Source organism: Myotis daubentonii, chromosome 2 (assembly GCF_963259705.1).
Source record: "Myotis daubentonii chromosome 2, mMyoDau2.1, whole genome shotgun sequence".
In the NCBI taxonomy this organism is placed as follows: Eukaryota; Metazoa; Chordata; class Mammalia; order Chiroptera; family Vespertilionidae; genus Myotis; species Myotis daubentonii.
The window spans coordinates 97,614,942-97,636,674 of record NC_081841.1 but is presented as its reverse complement, the minus strand read 5'-3'; the positions used below and the strand labels follow the sequence as shown (position 1 = coordinate 97,636,674).

At 41.1% G+C, this 21,733-nt stretch overlaps 1 protein-coding gene across 14 annotated transcripts in view; it reads right to left on the bottom strand.

The window, feature by feature from the left end:
- Nucleotides 1-20,434, bottom strand: part of WNK1 (WNK lysine deficient protein kinase 1) — a 151,587-nt gene extending 131,153 nt beyond the window's left edge. For 3 of the 14 annotated variants that reach the window (XM_059683918.1, XM_059683920.1, XM_059683921.1), the window contains exon 1: nucleotides 18,646-20,386. In XM_059683918.1, the coding sequence (XP_059539901.1) occupies nucleotides 18,646-19,407 (762 nt within the window). In that variant the 5' untranslated portion in view covers nucleotides 19,408-20,386. Of the gene's footprint in view, nucleotides 1-18,645 lie in introns of all 14 variants that reach the window. The other 11 variants (XM_059683922.1, XM_059683923.1, XM_059683919.1 and 8 more) reach the window with 10 other exon arrangements.
- Between the last annotated feature and the right edge of the window lie 1,299 nt (nucleotides 20,435-21,733).

Sequence of the window (21,733 nt, the reverse complement as noted above, 5' to 3'; positions counted from 1 at the left end):
GCTAAAGAAAGGGAAGGCAGAAATAGCCACTTAGAAAGCAGGAAGAACCAAGTCCATACACATCAATGATCACTATAAGTGTGAACAGATTAAAGTCCTCTATTAAAAGAGACCTTTGAAATAGGCTTTCTCTGCCCCCTTTTAAATCTAGCTATGTGTTGTTTATAAAAAAAATCTAAATTAAAATGATACAAGAAGGAAGAGGATGCAGAAATAAATGAGATAAATGGTAGTAAAAGAAATGACTATATAAAAAGGGAAATTTAAGTAAAAAAATTTGAGACAATGCATATTTTATGTTGATGAAAGGTATACTTACTCAAGTATAATAAGTCTTCAACGTAGTACATAGTTATCTGACTTTAAGTGAAACAATACATAACAAAACCAATTTTATGACAAGCTAATTAATAAAAACAAGAGTTAAGTTCCTATGTCATCTCATCAACATTATTAACAAAATGACACTGAACAAATCAACATTATTTCAGGACCTGCTATACAAGAGACACTTCTGGAGCATCCACCTCATATGAACATGGAGAATGTGTGACTGGGCCCAGCCCCACATGACACTTACTACATAAAGCTACCCTGTGAAGAATGGGACATTAGCAGAACTAATACATAGACTAACATATAGAAACAAATACAGAGAGGCAGACAAAATGAAAAGACAAAGAAACATGTCCCAAAGTAATCACGTCAAAACTCTAGGGAAAAAAAACTGAATGAAATGGAAGAAAGCAATCTACCAGATACAGAGTTCAAAACACTCGTTATAAGGATGCTCAGTGAACTTAGTGGAAGAATAGATGGACTCAGAGAGAATTTCAACAAAGAGATAGTAAACAGAAAAGGGGACAGAAACCATAAAAAAAGAATCAGTCAGAAATGAAAAATAAGCAAAATGACAAATACACTAAAAGGAATCACCAACAGAGGAAATAAAGCAGAGGACTGAATCAGTGATTTAGAAAACATGGTAGCAGAAAGCATCCAATCAGAACAGCAAAAAGAAAAAAGAACAAGAAAATGAGAATAGTTTAAGGAACCTATGGGACAACACCAAGCTTACCAACATTTGCATCAGAGCGATACCAGGAGAAGAGAGACAGCAAAGGATCAAAAACTTATTGAAGAAATAATGACTAGAAACTTCCCTAACCTGGAGAAGGAAATAGACACAAAAGTCCAGGTAATGCAGAGTCCCAAACAAGATGAACCCAAAGAGGCCCACACCAAGACACATCATAATTAAAATGCCAAAGGTTAAACACAAAGAGAGAATCTTAAAAGCAGCAAGAGAAAAGCAGTTAGTTGCAAAACAAGGGAACTCCCAGAGAATGCCAGCTGATTTCTCAACAGAAATTTTGCAGGCCAGAGGGACTGGTGGGAAATATTCAGTGATAAAAAGCAAGAAACTACAAACAAGATTAACAAGCAAGACCATCATTTAGAAGTGGAGATATAAAGAGCTTCCTAGACAAGAACATACTGAAGATCATCACCACCAAACCAGTACTGCAAGAAATAATTAAAAGATTTCTTTAAGAGCCCTAGCCAGTTTTGCCTAGTGACTAGCTAGAGTGTCAGCCCTCAGACCCAAGGGTCCTGAGTTCAATTTTGGGCAAGGGCACGTATCTCAGTTGCAGACTCAATCCTCAGCCCTGGTCATGTGCAAGCAGGAGGCAACCAATCAATGTGTCTCTCTCACATTGATGTTTCTCTCTCTCTCCCCCTCTCCCTTCCACTCTCTCTAAAAATCAATGGAAAAATATCCGTGGGTGAGGATTAACAAAAATAAATAAAAAATAAATTTAAAAAATAAGGCTCCACGGCCTCATTAAAAAAAAAGAGATTTCTTTAAGAGAAAAAAGGAAAAGGAATTATCATAAGTAAGAATAAAATGGCAATAACTACATATCATCAATAATTACTTTAAATGCAAATAGATTAATGCTCCAATCAAAAGACATAGTATGGCTGAATTAATAAGAAAAGAGAATTTCACTTCAGAGCAACAAAATATATATATTCTTTTGATTTGTTGATGGTATCCATTCTGGCAGGTGTGAGGTGATACCTCATTTTAATTTGCATCTCTTTTTTCTTATGTTTCTTGACCATCTGTATGTCCTCTTTGGAAATATATATTAATTCCACCTGCATTTTTTTAATGTGGTTACTAGAAAATTTAAACTACATATGTGATACACATATTATTATACAGTGCTGATTTAGGACATTTATTTTTTTAATTAGAGGCCCAGTGCATGAAATTCGTGCACGGGGGGGGGGGAGTGTCCCCTCAGCCCAGCCTGCACCCTCTCCAATCTGGGACCCCTCGGGGGATGTCCGGGACCACTGGCTCCTAACTGCTCACCTGCCTGCCTGCCTGCCTGGTCGCCCCTTACTGCCCCCCCCCCACCGACCTGGTTGCCCCCAACTGCCCCCCTCTGTCGGCCTGGTCGCCCCTAATTGCCCCCACCCCCGCCGGCCTGGTCACCCCCAACTTCCCCCCTCTGCCGGCCTGGTTGCCCCTAACTGCCACCCCTGCCAGCCTGGTTGTCCCTTACTGCCCCCTGTGCCGGCTAGTCACCCCCACTGTCCCTCACTGCCCCCACTGCCAACCCGGTCACCCCCAACTGCCCCCTGCCAGCCTGGTCACCCCCAACTGTCCCCTCCCACCGTCCTGGTCGCCCCCAAATGCCCCCCCTGCCGGCCTGGTCACCCCACGCAGCCTGCTATTCAATCATTTGGTCATCCCTCACTAACTCCCCTGCCAGCCTGGTCGCCCCACGCAGCCTGCTGTTCGCTCGTTACTGTTACTGTGACCGTGTCCCAGACAATTTGCATATTTCTCTATTATCAGTATAGATATACTTAATTTGTCATAGATAAAAATATTATAGTCTTAATTTGCATTTCTCTGATTAGTGACATTCAGATAAAGTCATGACAATTTTATTTCCATCGTGTTTTCCTCAGATTTTAATTCGATTTCTAAATTCTAATTAATTTCACAGATTTGGGAATCCCAAAGTGACATATTCAATGATACACAACTAAAAGCTCCAATTTTAGAAACACTATTCCACCAAATAGTTCCCTTGGGTTCCTCATCTAAAAAAAAATAGAGATGACACATATTATATATGGGGTTACTGAGAGAATTTAATGAGATAATGTACTACAGAACAAGCAGGTGGCATTGTTATAAACTTGCTAGCTTAAATAGTCAGCTATGTCACCACCTTTATTATTTTCTTAAAGAATTCAGGATTCAAAGTCTTAAACAAATGACAATTAGGTTTTGAACTTTTAGTGTCATTTTAAGCCCTAAAGCTCAGAAGTTCATTTCCAAAATCAAGTCTATAATAATGACTTACAATTATATAAAATTTCACATCATTTGAGTAAATGAGTATACTGCATTTTTTCTTTGTTATTTAAAATAATCCAGTCAAGTGCACGTTACCATTTTCAGATGATGAATAAGGCTCAGGATTTAGGTGAGTGGGATGTCCAAAGTCACACAAACATTAACATTCCCAAAAATTTTTATTTTAATTCTTTCTTAGATTTAAAAAGACACAAATCCCCTAGGAAAGTCACGGAGTATAAGAATAAAGGAATTTGACAGAACTATAAGATTGGCAAGTTTTTTTTACAAAATATATCTTCGTGGTTAGAACGCAAAAGCAGAAAACTTTTTTAAATTAACCACAAAATACTCAAAAAACTCAAATCCAAAAAGGTGCTAAAGAATTTTAGTCCCAGGTGTAGAGAGAACCAAGATGGCGGCATAGGTTAACGCCGGAGTTTGCTGCTTTGAACAACTACTTCAAAAGTGAAACCAAAAAACGGAAGGGACATCACCCAGAACCACAGGAACGCTGGCTGAGTGGAAGTCCTACAACTAGGAGGAAAGAGAAACGCATACGGACACTCAGAGGAGGCGCAGTGCTGAAGTCAAATTCTGAGGTGCAGAGTGCGCGGAGTGGGCTGGCGGCGGAGGGCGCGGTTGTTGTTTTCAATCGGGAGGGAGTCGCAGACTCTGAGCACCAGATCCGGGCGAGTCTTTAGGGACCCAGACTCAAACGGGAGAAGCGGGACTGTCTGGCTTCGGTCAGAGCGAGTGCAGCTTTCTCTCCGAGCTTTGCAGCGGGTGCTGGGACTCAGAGAGGCAGAGCCCCTGGGGACAGGACTGAGAGCCGCCATAACTGCTCTCTCCGGCCCACCCTGTTGATCCTGTGCGACCCGCCCCACCCAAGCCCTGCACAGAGGCATTTGCCGGATAGCCTCAGGCAAAGGCTAGATTAGCACCTCCCTAGAGGACAGAAGTTCTCTCACTGCTGACACAGCTGATTCTCATAGCCACTCGGCCTGGAGGTCAAACCCTCCCTGGAATTAGCTACAACAATCAAGATTTATCTATAAGAATAGAGAGCCCAGAAATCGGCCCGAACCAATATGCTCAATTAATATTTGACAAAGGAGGCAAGAACATACAATGGAGCCAAGATAGTCTCTTCAATAAATGGTGTTGGGAAAATTGGACAGATATATGCAAGAAAATGAAACTAGACCACCAACTTACACCATACACAAAAATAAACTCAAAATGGATAAAGGACTTAAATGTACGACAGGATACCATAAAAATTCTAGAAGAATCCAAAGGCAAGAAAATCTCAGACATATGCCGAAGCAATTTCTTCACTGATACAGCTCCTAGGGCACTTGAAACTAAAGAAAAAATGAACAAATGGGACTACATCAAAATAAAAAGCTTCTGCACAGCAAAAGAAACCATCAACAAAACAACGAGAAAACCCACTGTGTGGGAAAACATATTTGCCAATGACATATCTGATAAGGGCCTAATCTCCAAAATTTATAGGGAACTCATACAACTTAACAAAAGAAAGATAAACAATCCAATCAAAAAATGGGCAAAGGACCTAAATAGACACCTTTCAAAAGAGGACATCCAGAAAGCCAAGAGACATATGAAAACATGCTCAAAGTCACTAATCATCCGAGAGATGCAAATCAAAACAGCAATGAGGTACCATCTCACACCTGTCAGACTGGCTATCATCAACAAATCAACAAACGACAAGTGCTGGAGAGGATGTGGAGAAAAAGGAACACTTGTGCACTGCTGGTGGGAATGCAGACTGGTGCAGCCACTATGGAAGACAGTATGGAGTTTCCTTAAAAAACTGAAAATGGAACTCCCATTTGACCCTGTGATCCCACTTCTAGGAATATATCCCAAGAAACCAGAAACACCAATCAGAAAGGATATATGCACCCCTATGTTCATAGCAGCACAATTCACCATAGCTAAGATCTGGAAACAGCCTAAGTGCCCATCAGTAGATGAATGGATTAGAAAACTGTGGTACATCTACACGATGGAATACTATGCTGCTGTAAAAAGGAAGGAACTCTTACCATTTGCAACGTCATGGATGGACCTGGAGAGCATTATGCTAAGTGAAATAAGCCAGTCAATAAAGGAAAAATACCACATGATCTCACTCATTCGTGGACAATAGAGACCATTATAAACTTTTGAACAATAATAGATACAGAGGCAGAGCTGCCTCAAACAGATTGTCGAGCTGCAGCGGGAAGGCCGGGGAGGGTTGGGGGGCAGGAGGTAGGGGGGTAAGAGATCAACTAAAGGACTTGTATGCATGCATATAAGCATAACCAATGGACATAAGACACTGGGGGGTAGGGGAGGCTAGGGGACTGTCTAGGGCGGGGGGATAAAATGGATACATATGTAATACCCTTTGTAATACTTTAAGCAATAAAAAAAAAAAAAAAAAAAGAAAACAAAAAAAAAAAAAAAAAGATTTATCTATAAGACTGCGAACAAAGACCACTAGGGGGTGCACCAAGGAAGCATAACAAAATGCGGAGACAAAGAAACAGGACAAAATTGTCAATGGAAGAAATAGAGTTCAGAACCACACTTTTAAGGTCTCTCAAGAACTGTTTAGAAGCTGCCGATAAACTTAATGAGATCTACACGAAAACTAATAAGACCCTCGATCTTACATTGGGGAACCAACTAGAAATTAAGCACACATAGACTGAAATAACGAATATTATACAGACGCCCGACAGCAGACCAGAGGAGCGCAAGAATCAAGTCAATGATTTGAAATGCGAGGAAGCAAAAAACATCCAACCAGAAAAGCAAAATGAAAAAAGAATCCAAAAATGCGAGGATAGTGTAAGGAGCCTCTGGGACAGCTTCAAGCGTACCAACATCAGAATTATAGGGGTGCCAGAAGATGAGAGAGAGCAACATATTGAAAACCTATTTGAAGAAATAATGACAGAAAACTTCCCCCACCTGGTGAAAGAAATGGACTTACAGGTCCAAGAAGGGCGGAGAACCCCAAACAAAAGGAATCCAAAGAGGACCACACCAAGACACATCATCATTAAAATGCCAAGAGCAAAAGATAAAGAGAGAATCTTAAAAACAGCAAGAGAAAGAAACTCAGTTACCTACAAGGGAATACCCATACGACTGTCAGCTGACTTCTCAACAGAAACTTTGCAGGCCAGAAGGGAGTGGCAAGAAATATTCAAAGTGATGAATACCAAGAACCTACAACCAAGATTACTTTATCCAGCAAAGCTATCATTCAGAATTGAAGGTCAGATAAAGAGCTTCACAGATAAGGAAAAACTAAAGGAGTTCATCACCACCAAACCAGGATTATATGAAATGCTGAAAGGTATCCTTTAAGAAGAGGAAGAGGAAGAAAAAGGTAAAGATACAAATTATGAACAACAAATATGCATCTATCAACAAGTGAATCTAAGAATCAAGTGAATAAATAATCTGATGAACAGAATGAACTGTTGATTATAATAGAATCAGGGACATAGAAAGGGAATGGACTGACTATTCTTGGGGGGGAAAGGGGTGTGGGAGATGTGGGAAGAGACTGGACAAAAATCGTGCACCTATGGATGAGGACAGTGGGTGGGGAGTGAGGGCGGAGGGTGGGGCGGGAACTGGGAGGAGGGGAGTTATGGGGGGAAAAAAAAAAAGGAACAAATGTAATAATCTGAACAATAAAGATTTAATTTAAAAAAAAAAAAATTTAGTCCCACTGGTTTGATACAGTGAATGCCAGTATTGTATCTATTAATCTAACAAATCACTAAATTATCTACTTTATAAACCAGCAACTGTAGAACTTTACATGTGCCTAATAAGCTATTATTTAAAGTTACCATCATTTGTTCCCTTCCTAAGAATGAATATTTTTCAGAGTTTGTGTTTATTAACAATGGCAGGAGCTAAAACTCATATAGCCACTATATTTTCATTTTGTGGCAAATTGTTAATCAACTTGCCACTTGATTTAATAAATTAAGTAAAAAAACTAAATGAAGTGGGGGGTTTTTCAGAGTGGACTGTAAATAGCCTTTATTTTTAAGTGAAATAGGACAGAAAACATAAGTTTTGTGAAACTTTTGTCTTTTTATGTGTGCATGTACTAAGTCATAATGTAAAATTTAATTATTAGATTAGAATGGGTCTTAATCAAAAGTTTGAAAGTCACTGCAAAGTAGTCTATTTAGAGCAAAACTACTATACATTTAGTAACTGGAGGAGTGTTAGGGGAAATCAGACTGAATCAAGGTAAAAATCCTCCTTATCGATTGTTCAAGAGAATACGCTGAAAAGATCCTTAAACAATTCTACCACTCACTTTACTAATAAGACAGCATACTTACTCAAGGTCATTCTTCTGTAGTTAGCATGAGAACCAAGCCTCCCATCCTAATTTTCTTTGTACTAAATTGGGCTGCAAAAAGGCACTTTAAAAAAAAATAAACTTATATCAGCATTTAAGTGCTAATTCTGAATTTCCTATTTTGGTCTCTAATAACTAAAAGAAATTGCAGTTAAACACAAGGAACCATTTCCTCAAGTATTACTCTACTAGATTAATGACCGTACCTGCTCTCCCATTAAAAGCCTTTTCTAGCTAGTTACTTGGTACTTAACTTTTTATGGCACTTTTCTTTTCCCATTATGCTCAGTGGTGCATGCAATGCACTAGCTTTAGAAATGCAACACATTGCTTTTGAAAATGCATGGCTGGGGCCATAATATAACCAAAATTTTCCTACATTTCTATATTCTGTCCAAATTTTAAAACCAAAGTACTATAAAATCTAAAAGAGGCCATACTTTTACAATCTGTGTGCCTCACTCAGTATTAGACATTATATATATTTTAGACATTATATATATTTTAAAAGGCCCCATTTAAAAACAGTAAAAATTTGAAATCCTTTATTCCCATCTCTTGACAAATAAATCTTCACCAACAACAGGAGTCCGTAAGGACTGAAGCATATAAGGACTGAAGTCTAGCATGTAAGAACTGAAGGCTAAACAAAGGTGATCTCTCTACAAAGAGCTAAAAAAAAAATTAAACACTGCAGGTGGAAGCAGATTATCACTGCTTCATAAATAAAGCAAAGATTTATTTCTACATCCTGTCCTATAGCCATAATAAAGTCATAACATTACTGGCAAAGAACCCAAAAAGGTACCTCAAATTATTTCTATATACAACTTTAACTGTTTACCCTTAAACAATTCTGTTAATGATTACTAACAAATTTTCAGATTTTAAAATTACTAACATTAGAAATGGCAGATAGCAAGTTATTTCTCCTGACTTTTGAGACTAATGGAGGCTAGTCAAATCAGTGTAGTAAATAGGAATTTCAAACAAATTCAGAGAAGAGGAAATAGAGGTTGACTGAGGTAGTGTCTGTCACACTCAAAGAGGAGAAAATGTCTTAGTTATTCTTTATTTCTCAAACCAGAATATAGTAGTTGAGATATTAAAAAACCCAATATTTTTATTCCATAGTTCAGTCAATTCATGAGATTACATATGAATTTTTCTCTTAGAAGACTAAGGAAATTTATAAATATATATGTGTTATGAGTATATTTGTAAATTATATTCACAACATAACCTAGATTATTTTCCCAACTGAGAATTATAAATCGGAAAGCAACTACCACTCATATGCCAAATATGAGCTGCCAAAGTTCACTCACTAATTATTCTAAAATATTATGAAAATAAGTTGAACATATTATTCAACTCTTAAGAAAGAGTGACAATATGATCATCACTGTTAAGAGAAACAGAATCAGTGGCCGTTTTAAAGAAGAGAATGCTATCCTCCTGAACTGAGGGGTATGGTGGGGAGGTGTGGGAATCAGACTTTATCCATTGTTTAAAAAATATAAACCTAGTGTTTTTCTTTCTTAAAATCTTTCATGTTTCCCCATAGCTTGGTTATGTTAATCTCTCTAAAAAGTGGATACGTCCTGTCCCATATTATTTTATTAAGTCATTCATAATCTCAAGCCCTAATCACAAGTGTTAGCACAATGACTGTTGCCTTTCAATTTCCACAAATCATTTTTTACATAAGGAATTTATTAGTTGTCCAAAACCCAGACTTACAGAATATGAGTTTTCATTTTCATTGACACATTAAAATTATTCTCCATATGCCTGAATATCTTATATTTTATTAATATTTTTGCTTACAACAAAATGTATTTCCTTTGACAATTTCCACAATTAACTTTTTAATAACAAATTACTCACTATGATAACCAATTAGTCACGATATGTTAACTTTTCTAGGTTTATGTTATATATAATATCTAATTTTAAAAAAATATTTTACCACTAGCACATCTACACAAATCTTAACGTCTTTATAAGATTTCTTAAAAACTCAAGCATCAAATCTAAATATTAAATACCGTAACCGGCCCCCCTTCAGGTTTCCCACAGTTCAAGTAAACAGTATAAACAAAATTTAACCCTAATGTGAAATCACTTAATTTGAAAGAAATTCCAACTTAATTTAAATCATTAGGAAACCATGAGCCAGCTACTTACATATTTCTAGTTAAAGCACTAAATATGAAGCGAGGCTTAAAATCCTTCTAAAGCAATTAACAAGCTATCCATTGCCAAAAGTTTTTGGTTTTTTTTAAATATATTTTTATTGGTTTCAGAGAGGAAGGGAGAGGGAGAGAGAGAAACATCAATGATGAGAGAGAATCATTGATTAGCTGCCTCCTGCACACCCCCTACTGGGGATCGAGCCTGCAACCCAGGCATGTGCCCTTGACCAGAATCGAAACCGGAACCCGGCAGTCCACAGGCCGACGCTCTATCCACTGAGCCAAGCCAGCAAGGGCAAATTGCCAAAAGTTTTGAATTATGTTTCAGTCATAGTTACCTGTGGCTACAACTCAAAATTAAGTACCACTCAAAGCTTACATTTAATAGTACAATTCTGCCATATCTGAACAATACACAAAGACAGATGAAAAATACTGTCAGTTTTTGGAAGCTAAACAGTCTAAAGTTTCCTGAGTCTGTGATAAATTATTTTTTAAAAAATAGCTATTGTGTAATATTAATATTTGTTTCATTGAACAACTAAACTACAGTAACTATGATACTAAATATTTACCACTTGTCATTTCAAAAGAAATACCATACTTATAGCAAGCATTGATTTCACTATTTCTCTTCAAGTATTAATATTATACTTGAGAAATTACACAGCTGGATAATAGTTGTGATAGACCACAGCTAGTTCTATATCAAAATTCTAGTAGACTACATTTGGCCCAAAGTAACACAAGCATCTAATTCCATGATAAAATCTTGTCTTTCATGCAGAAACAAATATAACTCTTCAGCTATTTAAAAACTGCAAATGAATTCACTGCTGGAAAATTCTGACCGGCCCCTAACATGGTCATCGACAAGCAGGATGCAAACATGCTTGTCCAGAATCCCTGCAATCAGTAGACATCTTTACTTTGGGCAGAGAAGCCTATTATTCCCCCACTGGAACTTCAGGAAAAAGAAGCCAAATTAAAATTAAATATATTTATACATCAAAAAAAGAAAAAACAAAAAGATGCAAATGAAAGGCACAGATACTGACTGATTTTATCAAATGACAATAGTAACTAAAAGTAACACTGTAAATCATGCGATGAATATAACTATGCACATAATTCTCAACACATCACAAAATAGTAGTAATAAAAGGGTCATTTAGTCCAATCCTTTATCCTCAACACTTCTGAACACCTACCCTCTAGGACTTGGTCTTTGTAAACATTCTAGTCAACAATTATGACTCAAATACAAAATCACCAGTTAATTTTCTGCCTTTACTAGGCACAAGAAGTCAATCTGAAAAGGCTACACGTACTGTATGATTCCAACTATTCAGGAAAAGGCAAGGCTACGGAGATGTAACAAAGATTAGTGGTAGCCAGGGGTCAGTCAGGGTGATAGAAGAATGAAGAGTAGTGAAAATATTTTGTATATTATAATGATGGATATATATGTATCTGTCCAAACCCACAGAATGTACAACACTAAGAGTGAACTTGAAGGAAAACTATAGACTTTTGGTTACGATTTGTCAATTTAGTACGGTCCTGTCAATATAGTACAAAAAAGTATTGTTCTGGTGAGTAATGTTTATAATGGAGAAGGTTGAAGCTAGCATGTTGTGGGCGTGGGTAGGAGGTACATAAGAAATCTCTGTACTTCCCTCTCAATTTTGTTGTAAACCTAAAACTGCTCTAAAAGAATTGTCTTGTTCTTTTCCAGTTTTGGTGGCGTGAGTAACCATGAGTAGTAAAGTCTCCCTCGGTACCCTCACAAGCATGTCAAACTCTACTTTTGTAGAAAAGTCCATTTTGACTATATTCTAGAAATAGTATAATTCAGAACTTTCTTGCAATGGAATTACAAGAGATCTGGCTGTTTCCTCAAGTGGCAAACAAGGATGGTAATTTCAGAGAGCTGCTCCACTTACACATCACCATACTGATATGCAAATGTAGCATGAATGCCAGATTACATAAAAAAAGCAAACTGTTTAAAAATCAGCACATTGCTCCCAGTACTTGAGTATTCTGTAAACTAGTTGATAAATGGCATAAAGTGTTTAGATTGAATTTAACTATCCATAAAGAATAACCAAATATTACATTTCAATGTTTCAACTTTTAAAGATCTTTCCTTGCTCACCTATCCACCTTATCCTTGATAACATCTTCTACTTACCCACCCAATCTTTCTTGCTCTATATTCATTCAAACTAGTCTAAAGAAATTACCTTTGACAATTGAGGCAAGAGCATACAATGGAATAAAGAGTCTCTTCAATAAATGGTGTTGAGAAAATTGGACAGTACATGTAAAAATTAAACCAGACCACCAACTTACACCAGACACAGAATAAACTTAAAATGGATAAAAAACTTAAATGTAAGTAGTGAAACCATAAAAATCCTAGAAGAAGCCGAAACCAGTTTGGCTCAGTGGATAGAGCGTCGGCCTGTGGACTGAAAGGTCCCAGGTTCGATTCCGGTCAAGGGCATCATGTACCTGGGTTGCGGGCACATCCCCAGTAGGAGATGTGCAGGAGGCAGCTAATCGATGTTTCTCTCTCATCGATGTTTCTAACTCTCTATCTCTCTCCCTTCCTCTCTGTAAAAAATCAATAAAATATATTTAAAAAAAAAAAATCCTAGAAGAAAATGTAGGCAGCAAAATATCAGACATCTCACATAATAGAATTTTCACAGATATATCGCCTAGGCCCTAGGGCAAGAGAAACAAAGGAAAAAATAAACAAATGGGACTACACCAAACTAAAAACCTTCTGTACAGTTAAAGAAACCAGCATCAAATAAAAAGGGAACTCACTGTATGGGGGAACATATTTGCCAATGATACATCTGATAAGGGCTTAATTTCCAAAATATATAAAGTGCTCATACAACTCAACAAAAGGAAGACAAACAACCCAATTGAAAAATGGGCAGAAGACCTGAATAGACACTTCTCCAAAGAGGACATACAAATAGTCAGGAGACATGAAAAAATGCTCAATGTCACTAATCCTCAGAGATGCAAATTAAAACTACAATGAGATATCACCTCACACCTGCCAGAATGTCTATCATCAACAAATCAACAAACAAGTGCTGGCAAGGATGTGGAGAAAAGAGAATCCTAGTATACTGCTGATAGGAATGCAGACTGGAGCAACCACTATGGAAGACAGTGTGGACTTTCCTCAGTAATCCCACTACTAGGAATATATCCTAAGAATACCAAAACACCAATTAGAAAGAATATATGCACCCCTATGTTCATAGCAGTTTTATTTACAATAGCTAAGATCTGGAAAAAGCCCAAGTACTCATCAGTAGATGAATGGATTAAAAACAAAAAAAAGCTGTGATGGAATACTACGCTGCAGTAAAAAAGAAGGAATTCTTACCATTTGCATTTGCAACATGTATGGAACTGGAGAACATTATGCTAAGCGAAATAAGCCAATCAGAGAAAGATAAATTTCACTCATTTATGGAATATAATGGACAACATAAACTGATGAACAAAAACAGATCCAGAGACAGAGAAGCATCGATCAGACCATGAAACCTCAGAGAGAAGGTAGGGGAGGGTGGGGGTAAGGGAGAGAGATCAACCAAAGGACTTGTATGTATGCATATAAGCCTAACCAATGGACACAGACAACAGGGGGGTGAGGGCATGAGTGGGGTGTGGGAAGGGGGAATGGGGGGATAAGGACACATATGTAATACCTTAATCAATTAAAAAAAAAGCTGTGGTACATTAACACAATGGAATACTATGCAGTTATAAAAAGAAGGATCTCTTACCCTTTGAGACAACATGGAGGGACCTGGAGAGTATTATGTTAAATGAAATAAGACAGTCAAAGAAAGGCAAGTATCACATGATCCCACTTATATGTAGAATCTAATGCACAAAATAAGCTGACAAATAAAATAGGTCCACAGACATGGAAGCATGCAACAGACTGACCTATTTCAGAGGGAAAGGGAAGCAGGGGCAGTAAGAGATTAATCGAAGAACTTATATGCATATATGCATAACCCATGGATAGACAATAGTGAGGTGAAGTCCTGATGAGGGAGTGGGAGCAGGGTGGAGGGGGTTAAGGAGGGAATGGGGGGAGGAAACATCTGTAGTAATTCCTACAATAAAGATAAGTTTAAAAAGTAAATAAATGATAAATTACCTTCTCTTACTACCTCTACTTCTTAACCTTCCTCAGCTATTCCTTAAATCCACCGCAAATTTTCCACTCTTTTGAAACTATAAGGTCACCAAATATTTGGAGCAAATGTAACAATGTTAATCTTTGTCAACTCTGCATGTATATGTGAGTTTGTAATAACATCCTTTGTACATATTTTCCACAAAAGGAAAGGCTATTTTTTTTTCTTTATTACTAACTAGAAGCCTGGTGCACGAATTCGTTCACCAGTGGGGTCCCTCGGCTTGGCTGGTGGGATCGGGCCAAAACCAGCTCTCCGACATCCCCACGAAGGGTCCCGAATTGCGAGAGGGTGCAGGCCAGGCCGAGGGACTCCACCAGTGCAGTTAAGCAGCCTTAGCGTATCATTAGCATATTACACTTTGATTGGTGACCGGCCGACTGGACGACCAGACACTTAGCATATTAGGCTTTTATTATGTAGGATAGAGTATAGATGTTTTAAATTGTAACTTAAGTTATAAAATAGTAGTACTGTATATTCTTTATGGCGTGTGAATTATATCTCAATAAAGCTATTTAAAACACATACAACTCAACCAGGCCAGGTGGCTCGGTTGGTTAGAGCGTTGTCCCTTACAACAAAAGGTTACAGGTTCGATTCCTGGTCAGGGCACATAGGTTGCAGGTTTGATGCCTGGCCAGTGTGAGTATGGTACGCAACTGCGCCATCTAATATAGTAACCACATGTGGCTTTTGAACACTTGAAATGTGGCTGGTGCAACTAAAGGACTGAGTTTTAAAACTATAGATATTTTTAAAACTGTATTTCATTTTAATTAATTTAAATTTAAATAGCCACATGAGTTACTTATAGATTCTATTTCTGTACTTCTCCCTTGCAAACTAATTCAGAAACATAGAATATTACCAGTGATTTACATCTACTTATGTGCTTCTTCCTTAATCTCCCTTACTTAATCCTAAATTTTATTGTTAATGACTTAATAACCAAATGCAATATACAATTTCAATAGCCTAATCTCTATACTTCTTATCCTACTCCTTCAAAAATTCATTCTGAACAATTACTGCTAAGCAACTTGGACTTCTCTGCTATATTCTTTTCTTGAAATTTTATTCCCTTGATATTACTACTCTTCTAGTGTTCTATTTAGTCTAACCCCTGGGCTCTTTTTTCCTTTGCTTATCCATTAGTTATTCCTACTTTGCCCTAGTCTCTTCCTCTACGTCTTTCTCTCACTATACATATGTATATCTCCTCTCTCTAGATGATTTCATTTACTTTCATTATTTCAGCTATGACTAATATAGAAATTTGGGGATCATCATCCTCTATCTCTACCTCAGACCTATTTTTTGATGTTCAGTAATATAACAGACAATTGAACTTCTTCCTGGAGGTTTCTACAATGACCTCAAAGTCATCATCTCAAAAAAACTAAAACCACTCTTCTTTCTCATTCCCTCCTTCAATTGACAGCACCATCATCTAGCCCAGCCGTGGGCAAACTACGGCCCTCGGGCCGAAATGAATAAAACTAAAAAAAAAAAAAAAAAAAAAAAAAAAAAAAAAAAAAAGAACGTACCCTTTTATGTAATGATGTTTACTTTGAATTTATATTAGTTCACACAAACACTCCATCCATGCTTTTGTTCCGGCCCTCAGGTCCAGTTTAAGAACCCATCGAGTCAAAAAGTTTGCCCACCCCTGATCTAGCCCCACCCTCTTACCCGTCTTCATTTTCCTCCAAATTGAATTAATCACTAAACCCTGTATACTTTATCTCCTAAGTATTTAAAGATGCCATTCCTCTAATACGTCTCATATTCAGACCCTAACTAAACTCCACACCTCTGTACTCTTTAAATTTATTCTCCACAACTATTAATATGCAAATCTAACCAATTTACTTCTTTATTTAGAATTCTTTAGCTACTCTTTACTACCTATAGCTGAATGCTTGTGTGGAAGGGATGAATGCAGAGTTAAAGAGCATCTATACATATAAAAGCCTAAGTGGCTGTTCAACCATTCAACTGGTAGTTATGATGCACACTGACCACCAGAGGGCAGATGCTCAACGCAGGAGCTGCCCCCTGGTAGACAGTGTGCTCCCACTGTGGGAGAGCTGCTCAGCTGACCAATCGGCGCCAGACACCGGGCTTGTGACTGGTGAGCGCAGCTGCGGTGGCACGAGCCTCCCCTGTGGACACTCCCCCTACATGCCAGCATTGGCATTGGGAGAGTGGGAGCTGAATGGCACCTGGCCCGGGCTCCTCCCCACCGCCTGCTGCTTCACGCACTAATACATCCCTCAGGGGATGCCGGACTCCTGGTTTCAGCCGGGATCCCAGGGCCTGCTGGGATCCGGCTCCCTGGGATCCGGCTGGGCCGAAACCAGCAGACAGACATCCCCCGAGGGGTCCTGGATTGCAAGAGGGCGCAGGCCAGGCTGAGGGACCCCACTGATGCACGAATCCATGCACCCGGCCTTTAGTATAAATATGAGAATGCCTGGAACTCTTCAGCATGTAAAAGAGATAATCTGTTGCATTTCCAAATTTACCTTAATCTGCAATGACCTACCAGTCCAAGTAAGGAGAGTATCCACAGAGAGATGAATATATCAGGTTATTAAGCTCAAAACTATTAGTTATCAAGATGATCTTGTCATTATCCTAAGCAATCTGTTTACTTTTATGTACTAATATAGAAAGTGTGCACATTAATTATTATTTGATTCACTAATTAGTTTCACCTCTTACTGTTTGGTTTATATGTTTGTGTTTAACACAATACCATCTAAAAAAAAAAAAGATCATCTGTTTCTGAGAAGCTAAACCTTGGCTGCACAAAATACATCTACAGAAATAATTAGTGTGGTTTTTCTTAACTAAACTGAATATTTTAATATAACATGCCCCAGCTGGAATTGGAGGTTGGATCTACCTTTGGGGGGCGTGGGGGAGGCAACCAATGGATATTTCTCTCTATCTCACTCTCTCAGTCTCTCTCTCTCCGTCCCTCCCCCCGGTTCATAGGTGGAAGTTCAACCACTGCCCCACACAGTAGAGCCAGGCAGACCTAAGTTTCTGAATAAGGCTGAACAATAAGAATAAAATCATAGTTTGACAAATGTTTTTAAAGATCTGTCACCTTCCCAAATCTAAACCACTATAAAACAGTGTAGTTTTTTCACAATGCCTAGAAGTTCTATATCACTAACTGTAAAACCTACAATCTTATGTTCTAAAGAACTTGTCAGTTTTTAAGTTTATTTCCTTCCACATGTTAATTTTCCCTTCACATTTGATATGGCCTTGGTCATTTGGAAGGTGACATTCAAAGAATTACGTATTATTAACATAGATAAAACAAAATTCCTAGATCATTCAGTTACTTTCATATCCTATTTCAGCTTGGTCCTTTTTCTTGGCAAAAAAGAATATAGATAATGGCATTCTTCATTAAAAAAACAACAACAAAAAACCCTGCCTTTTACATTCAGTGTTAACACTGCTTCTTCCAATAACCTACGTTCATTTCCTAATGAGGAAATCAAGCTGATACAGGTCAAACAACAAGTAACCCAAAACCAGGTATTTAAACCTAGAATATACTTGTCAACCAGAATGACACACCATTATTTACACCATGAAAACCTCCCAGAGATTAAAAAGGAAGCATTGTAACTCCTATGAACTTTTGGGAAAGCTTGTCTTAAAAATCTTTTATAACAAAACTAAAACAATAATTTTGCATGGGCTAGTACTATTCATTGTATAGTTTCTGGGCTAAAGACATACTAGTTTTAATTAACAATGTAAGATCACTGCTAGCTAGCATAAGGCTTAAGCACCATTAGGTGGTACAACATCGAATACTTATTGTACCTTACTAGTCCCAAGGCATTTGGCCAGAAGAAAGTCTTTTTTATAGTGGTTATTATTAAATGGCTGTGTAACCGCCAACAAAGATATAGCCAAAGGAAGGTCATTCATGAACAAGGTCGTTCTTATTAAAAAAGAACAGTCTGATCTCAGTAACACACCAGCAGATCATCACTGCAGAGTCTCTGATGAGTCTGAAATGTACAAGGCAGGAAGACTGTACTTTCCTAACTCAAAAACGTCCTCCACTATTTCCAAGTTTCCTGCCAGACACTATACTATAATAACAACAAGTAGGCAATGCGTTTGTACCGAAGATTTTCACAACTCCTTCTCTAGCAGCAAATCTCACTGGCTATCAATAATCCCCCAAAATCTAGTTTCAATCTCTTTGAAAAGGTGGCCTCCCCCCCCCCCCCCCCCCCAGTCTGAGCGAACAGTTAAAGAATGACAAGTAAAGAGTGAACTCGATAAACTGGCTTAACTGAGCACATTTGGGACCCAAACCACCGTATAATAAAGTAGGCGGGGCTATACCTGCAGTTCACACCAGGCGACCTCCACAGTGGTTTCAGTGTCCAGTCCTTTGTAGACCGTCTTAAAGGAGCCTCTGCCAATTTCTATATCAAACTTGAGAAAGCGGCCGTCGTTGGACATTCCCACGGCCTTGGTCTCCAGCTCTTCGATATCATCCTGTTGCTGGCTCCGTTCCTCTTGCGATTCCTTGGCGCTGCTGCCGCCGCTGCCGCTTCTCGCTGATGGAGGCTCCTCTTTGCTCCCCACATGGTCGGGCTGGGAAATTTGGCGGTCTTTGCTGATACTGCTGGGGGCAGTCGAGGCTGCAGGGCCCGGGGCAGCGGGTTCTCTCGGGGCAGCAACTGCGGCGGGAGGCTGCTGGGCTACCTGGGCAGCGACGGTCGCGGTCAAGGTCTCCTCGCGATGGGGCTCCGAAGGAGTACTCTGTGGAACCGCTGCGGCGACGGGGGGCTGAGGGAGAGAAAGCGGGAGGCCGGGCAATTCCAACGCCGTGGCGTTGGAGTCGCAGATGACGCTGCGGCGGAAGAAGCGGTGCTCGGTGGTGGTGGTAGTCGCGGCCGCCCCACGGCTGTCCTTGTCCATAGTGTGGCGGCGACGCCGGTACTCCTCAGTCCTGCCAGTTCCAGAGTCTGTCCCCGCCGCGCCCAGTTTCTCCCCAACAGAGGAATCTGAGCTAGAGCCATTCTTGGGGGTAGGCGCCGGCGGCGAGAGGAACAGGGAGCTCGGAGTGCCGCCCTGCTTCTCCGCGGCGCCTCCGGACATGGTCGGTCCGCTGGAGCGAGGCGAGCCGGGCCGAATTTGTGAATGAAGGGAGGGTGAGGGGCCGACCCGGAGGAGCCGTGCAGGCTGGCAGGTACCGCTACGACGGCTCCGGCTCCCGACGGGTTAGGATCAAACCGGACGACTCCTCGCTTAGCACTGACAAGTCGCTCCGAAGGCGAGGCGGGACACGGGGCCCTGCTGCGACTGCTGCTTCGGCTCACAAGGCGGGCTCGCCGGCGGGCTATCGAGGAGCTGAGCCACTGGGGTTAGCGCCTCGCGATCCGCAGCCATCCTGCGGCAAGCGGCGGCCGGGAAGGCTGTAGCAGCAGAGACGCCGCAGTCATGAGGGGCAAGGCAAAGAGCCGGCACCGAGTGGAAGCGGATGCGGCGGGTGCGGCGACGACTCCGGCTCCCCGCCGCCGCCGCTGCGCGGACTGGGCGGGCTAGGCCCGGAGGGCGGCGGCAACGCGAGGCAGGGACTAGCACGGACTCCCGAGCGGTGGCAGCTCCAGGGCCAAAGAGAGTGGGAGGGGCCGAGGAAGGCGAGGGAGGGCCGGGCCCGGGGGCTCCCGGACAGTCAGTCGGTCGCCGCCTCACAAACGCGCCCCCAGCGAGGGGGACCAGTCTCACAAGGCGTCCATCGCCCGGACTGAAGAGTCGAAGCCTCGGTGCCTGAGAAGCGGGCCCCCCCTTCCCCGAGGCCTCCCCGCCCGCCCCGGGCCTGGCAAACCCTCGTCTCCTCCCGGGCCGGTGCCGGGGGCTGACGGAGGGAGGGAACGGTGGGGAGGGGAGGGCCGCTCGCCGCGGGGCCCGAGCTCCGCTGCTTCTCTGGGCCAAGAGCAGAGGAGGCCGAAAGGACTGGGTGAAGGGGGACAGGGAGAGAAAAGAGTAGTAACCCCAACAGGCACCTTCTGTCACCGAAGACTGGAGTGCAGAGTGGTCGAGTGTGAAGAGGCGCGTCCCACAGAGAAACTCGCCGCGCTAAATGGCGCCGGGAGTCTGAAGGCTCCACACAGCCCGCTCGAACCCCGCCCCCCACCGCCCGGGGCAGCCCCACCCCCACCCCCACCTCACCCTCAGGACTCTCGCGCAGGCGTGCCAGTACCGAGGCTCCTGGGACTTGTAGTTTACTCGCTTAAGGAATTAAAGGGGCTCAGGCGGAAGGAGCCTACGACTTCCGTGATGCCCTGCGGCAGTTTTAATTTGATGCCTCATGGGAATTGTAGTTTTCTTTTGGAAACCGCCCCTTCTGGAAGGCTGATGGGAGCGTCACCGTGAGTCGCTAAACCCCATCCTTAAAATCAGCGCTAGCTGGGAAAATCATTATTTGGGGGTTAATTGTGGAAGAAGGGAAGGAAGGGGGGGGAAAAAAAGAAAAAAGGAAAGAAAGAAGTAAAAAGAAAAGGGAGGCAGGCGAGAGAAGAGATTCCCATCAATGTTCTGCTGAAGCTAGGGAAAACTCTTAGGGTTGCCATGCAAAGAAAAATGATCTGTTGTTCATCTTTAATGGAGAAAGCTGCTGAAGTGTTGAGTGACTGTAGAGCTGTTGGGGTGGAGGGGAAAGGCAAAGCAGGAGAACCAGAGCCTAGGCTCAGCCAGAAGAGCTAACAGCTCCGGAGGGCAAAAGAAACTTTGTGGATTGCGCATGAGATTAATATTGATTAAATGGGTTGGGGAAGGAAACAGGGAGAATTATCTTCTATCCTCCTCCCTTCCATAGCAATCAAGGTAAGTTGTGGGCATTCTCAGCTCCAGCTCCAATACATTCTGGCTCTCAAAGATGGGCTACCCTACTGAAATCAAGGATCATAGTGAACTCTTTGCCAGAATAAAATAAAATAAATGGTGCGGGGAGGGAAGGGGTGGAACTTTGCCTCTTTTACCCAAATTTGAGAGAGCTGAGTTGACTTCTATGTAGTTGGTTGAAACAATTTCCATCTTTCCTTTGGTGGCTTAGTAAAACACCATCCCCTCTTTCTCTAGGGGTGTATGAAAGTGCACATGTAATGTATGGCTTTGGACATAGAGGAAATTTGGATCCACACAGTTCACAGTAATGGAAAGTATCCTTGGGCTCCCTGGACCCCTTTGCTTCTCACAACTACTCAGGATTATACAGGTGATGAGCACTAGGGGGCACCAGACAGAGTTGGAAGCCAGGGTGGGGAGCCAGACGGCAGTTAAAAATGTCTAAGCCCGACGGGGTAAGAGCGGGAAGCCCTGAAATGTATGCAAGGGCATCAGAGCGTCAACACACTCCTGCCTCTCCTCAGCGCCCACTGTGGAACGAGCTCAGTAGCGCGCAGTCTAGCGGAGGACCACGCTA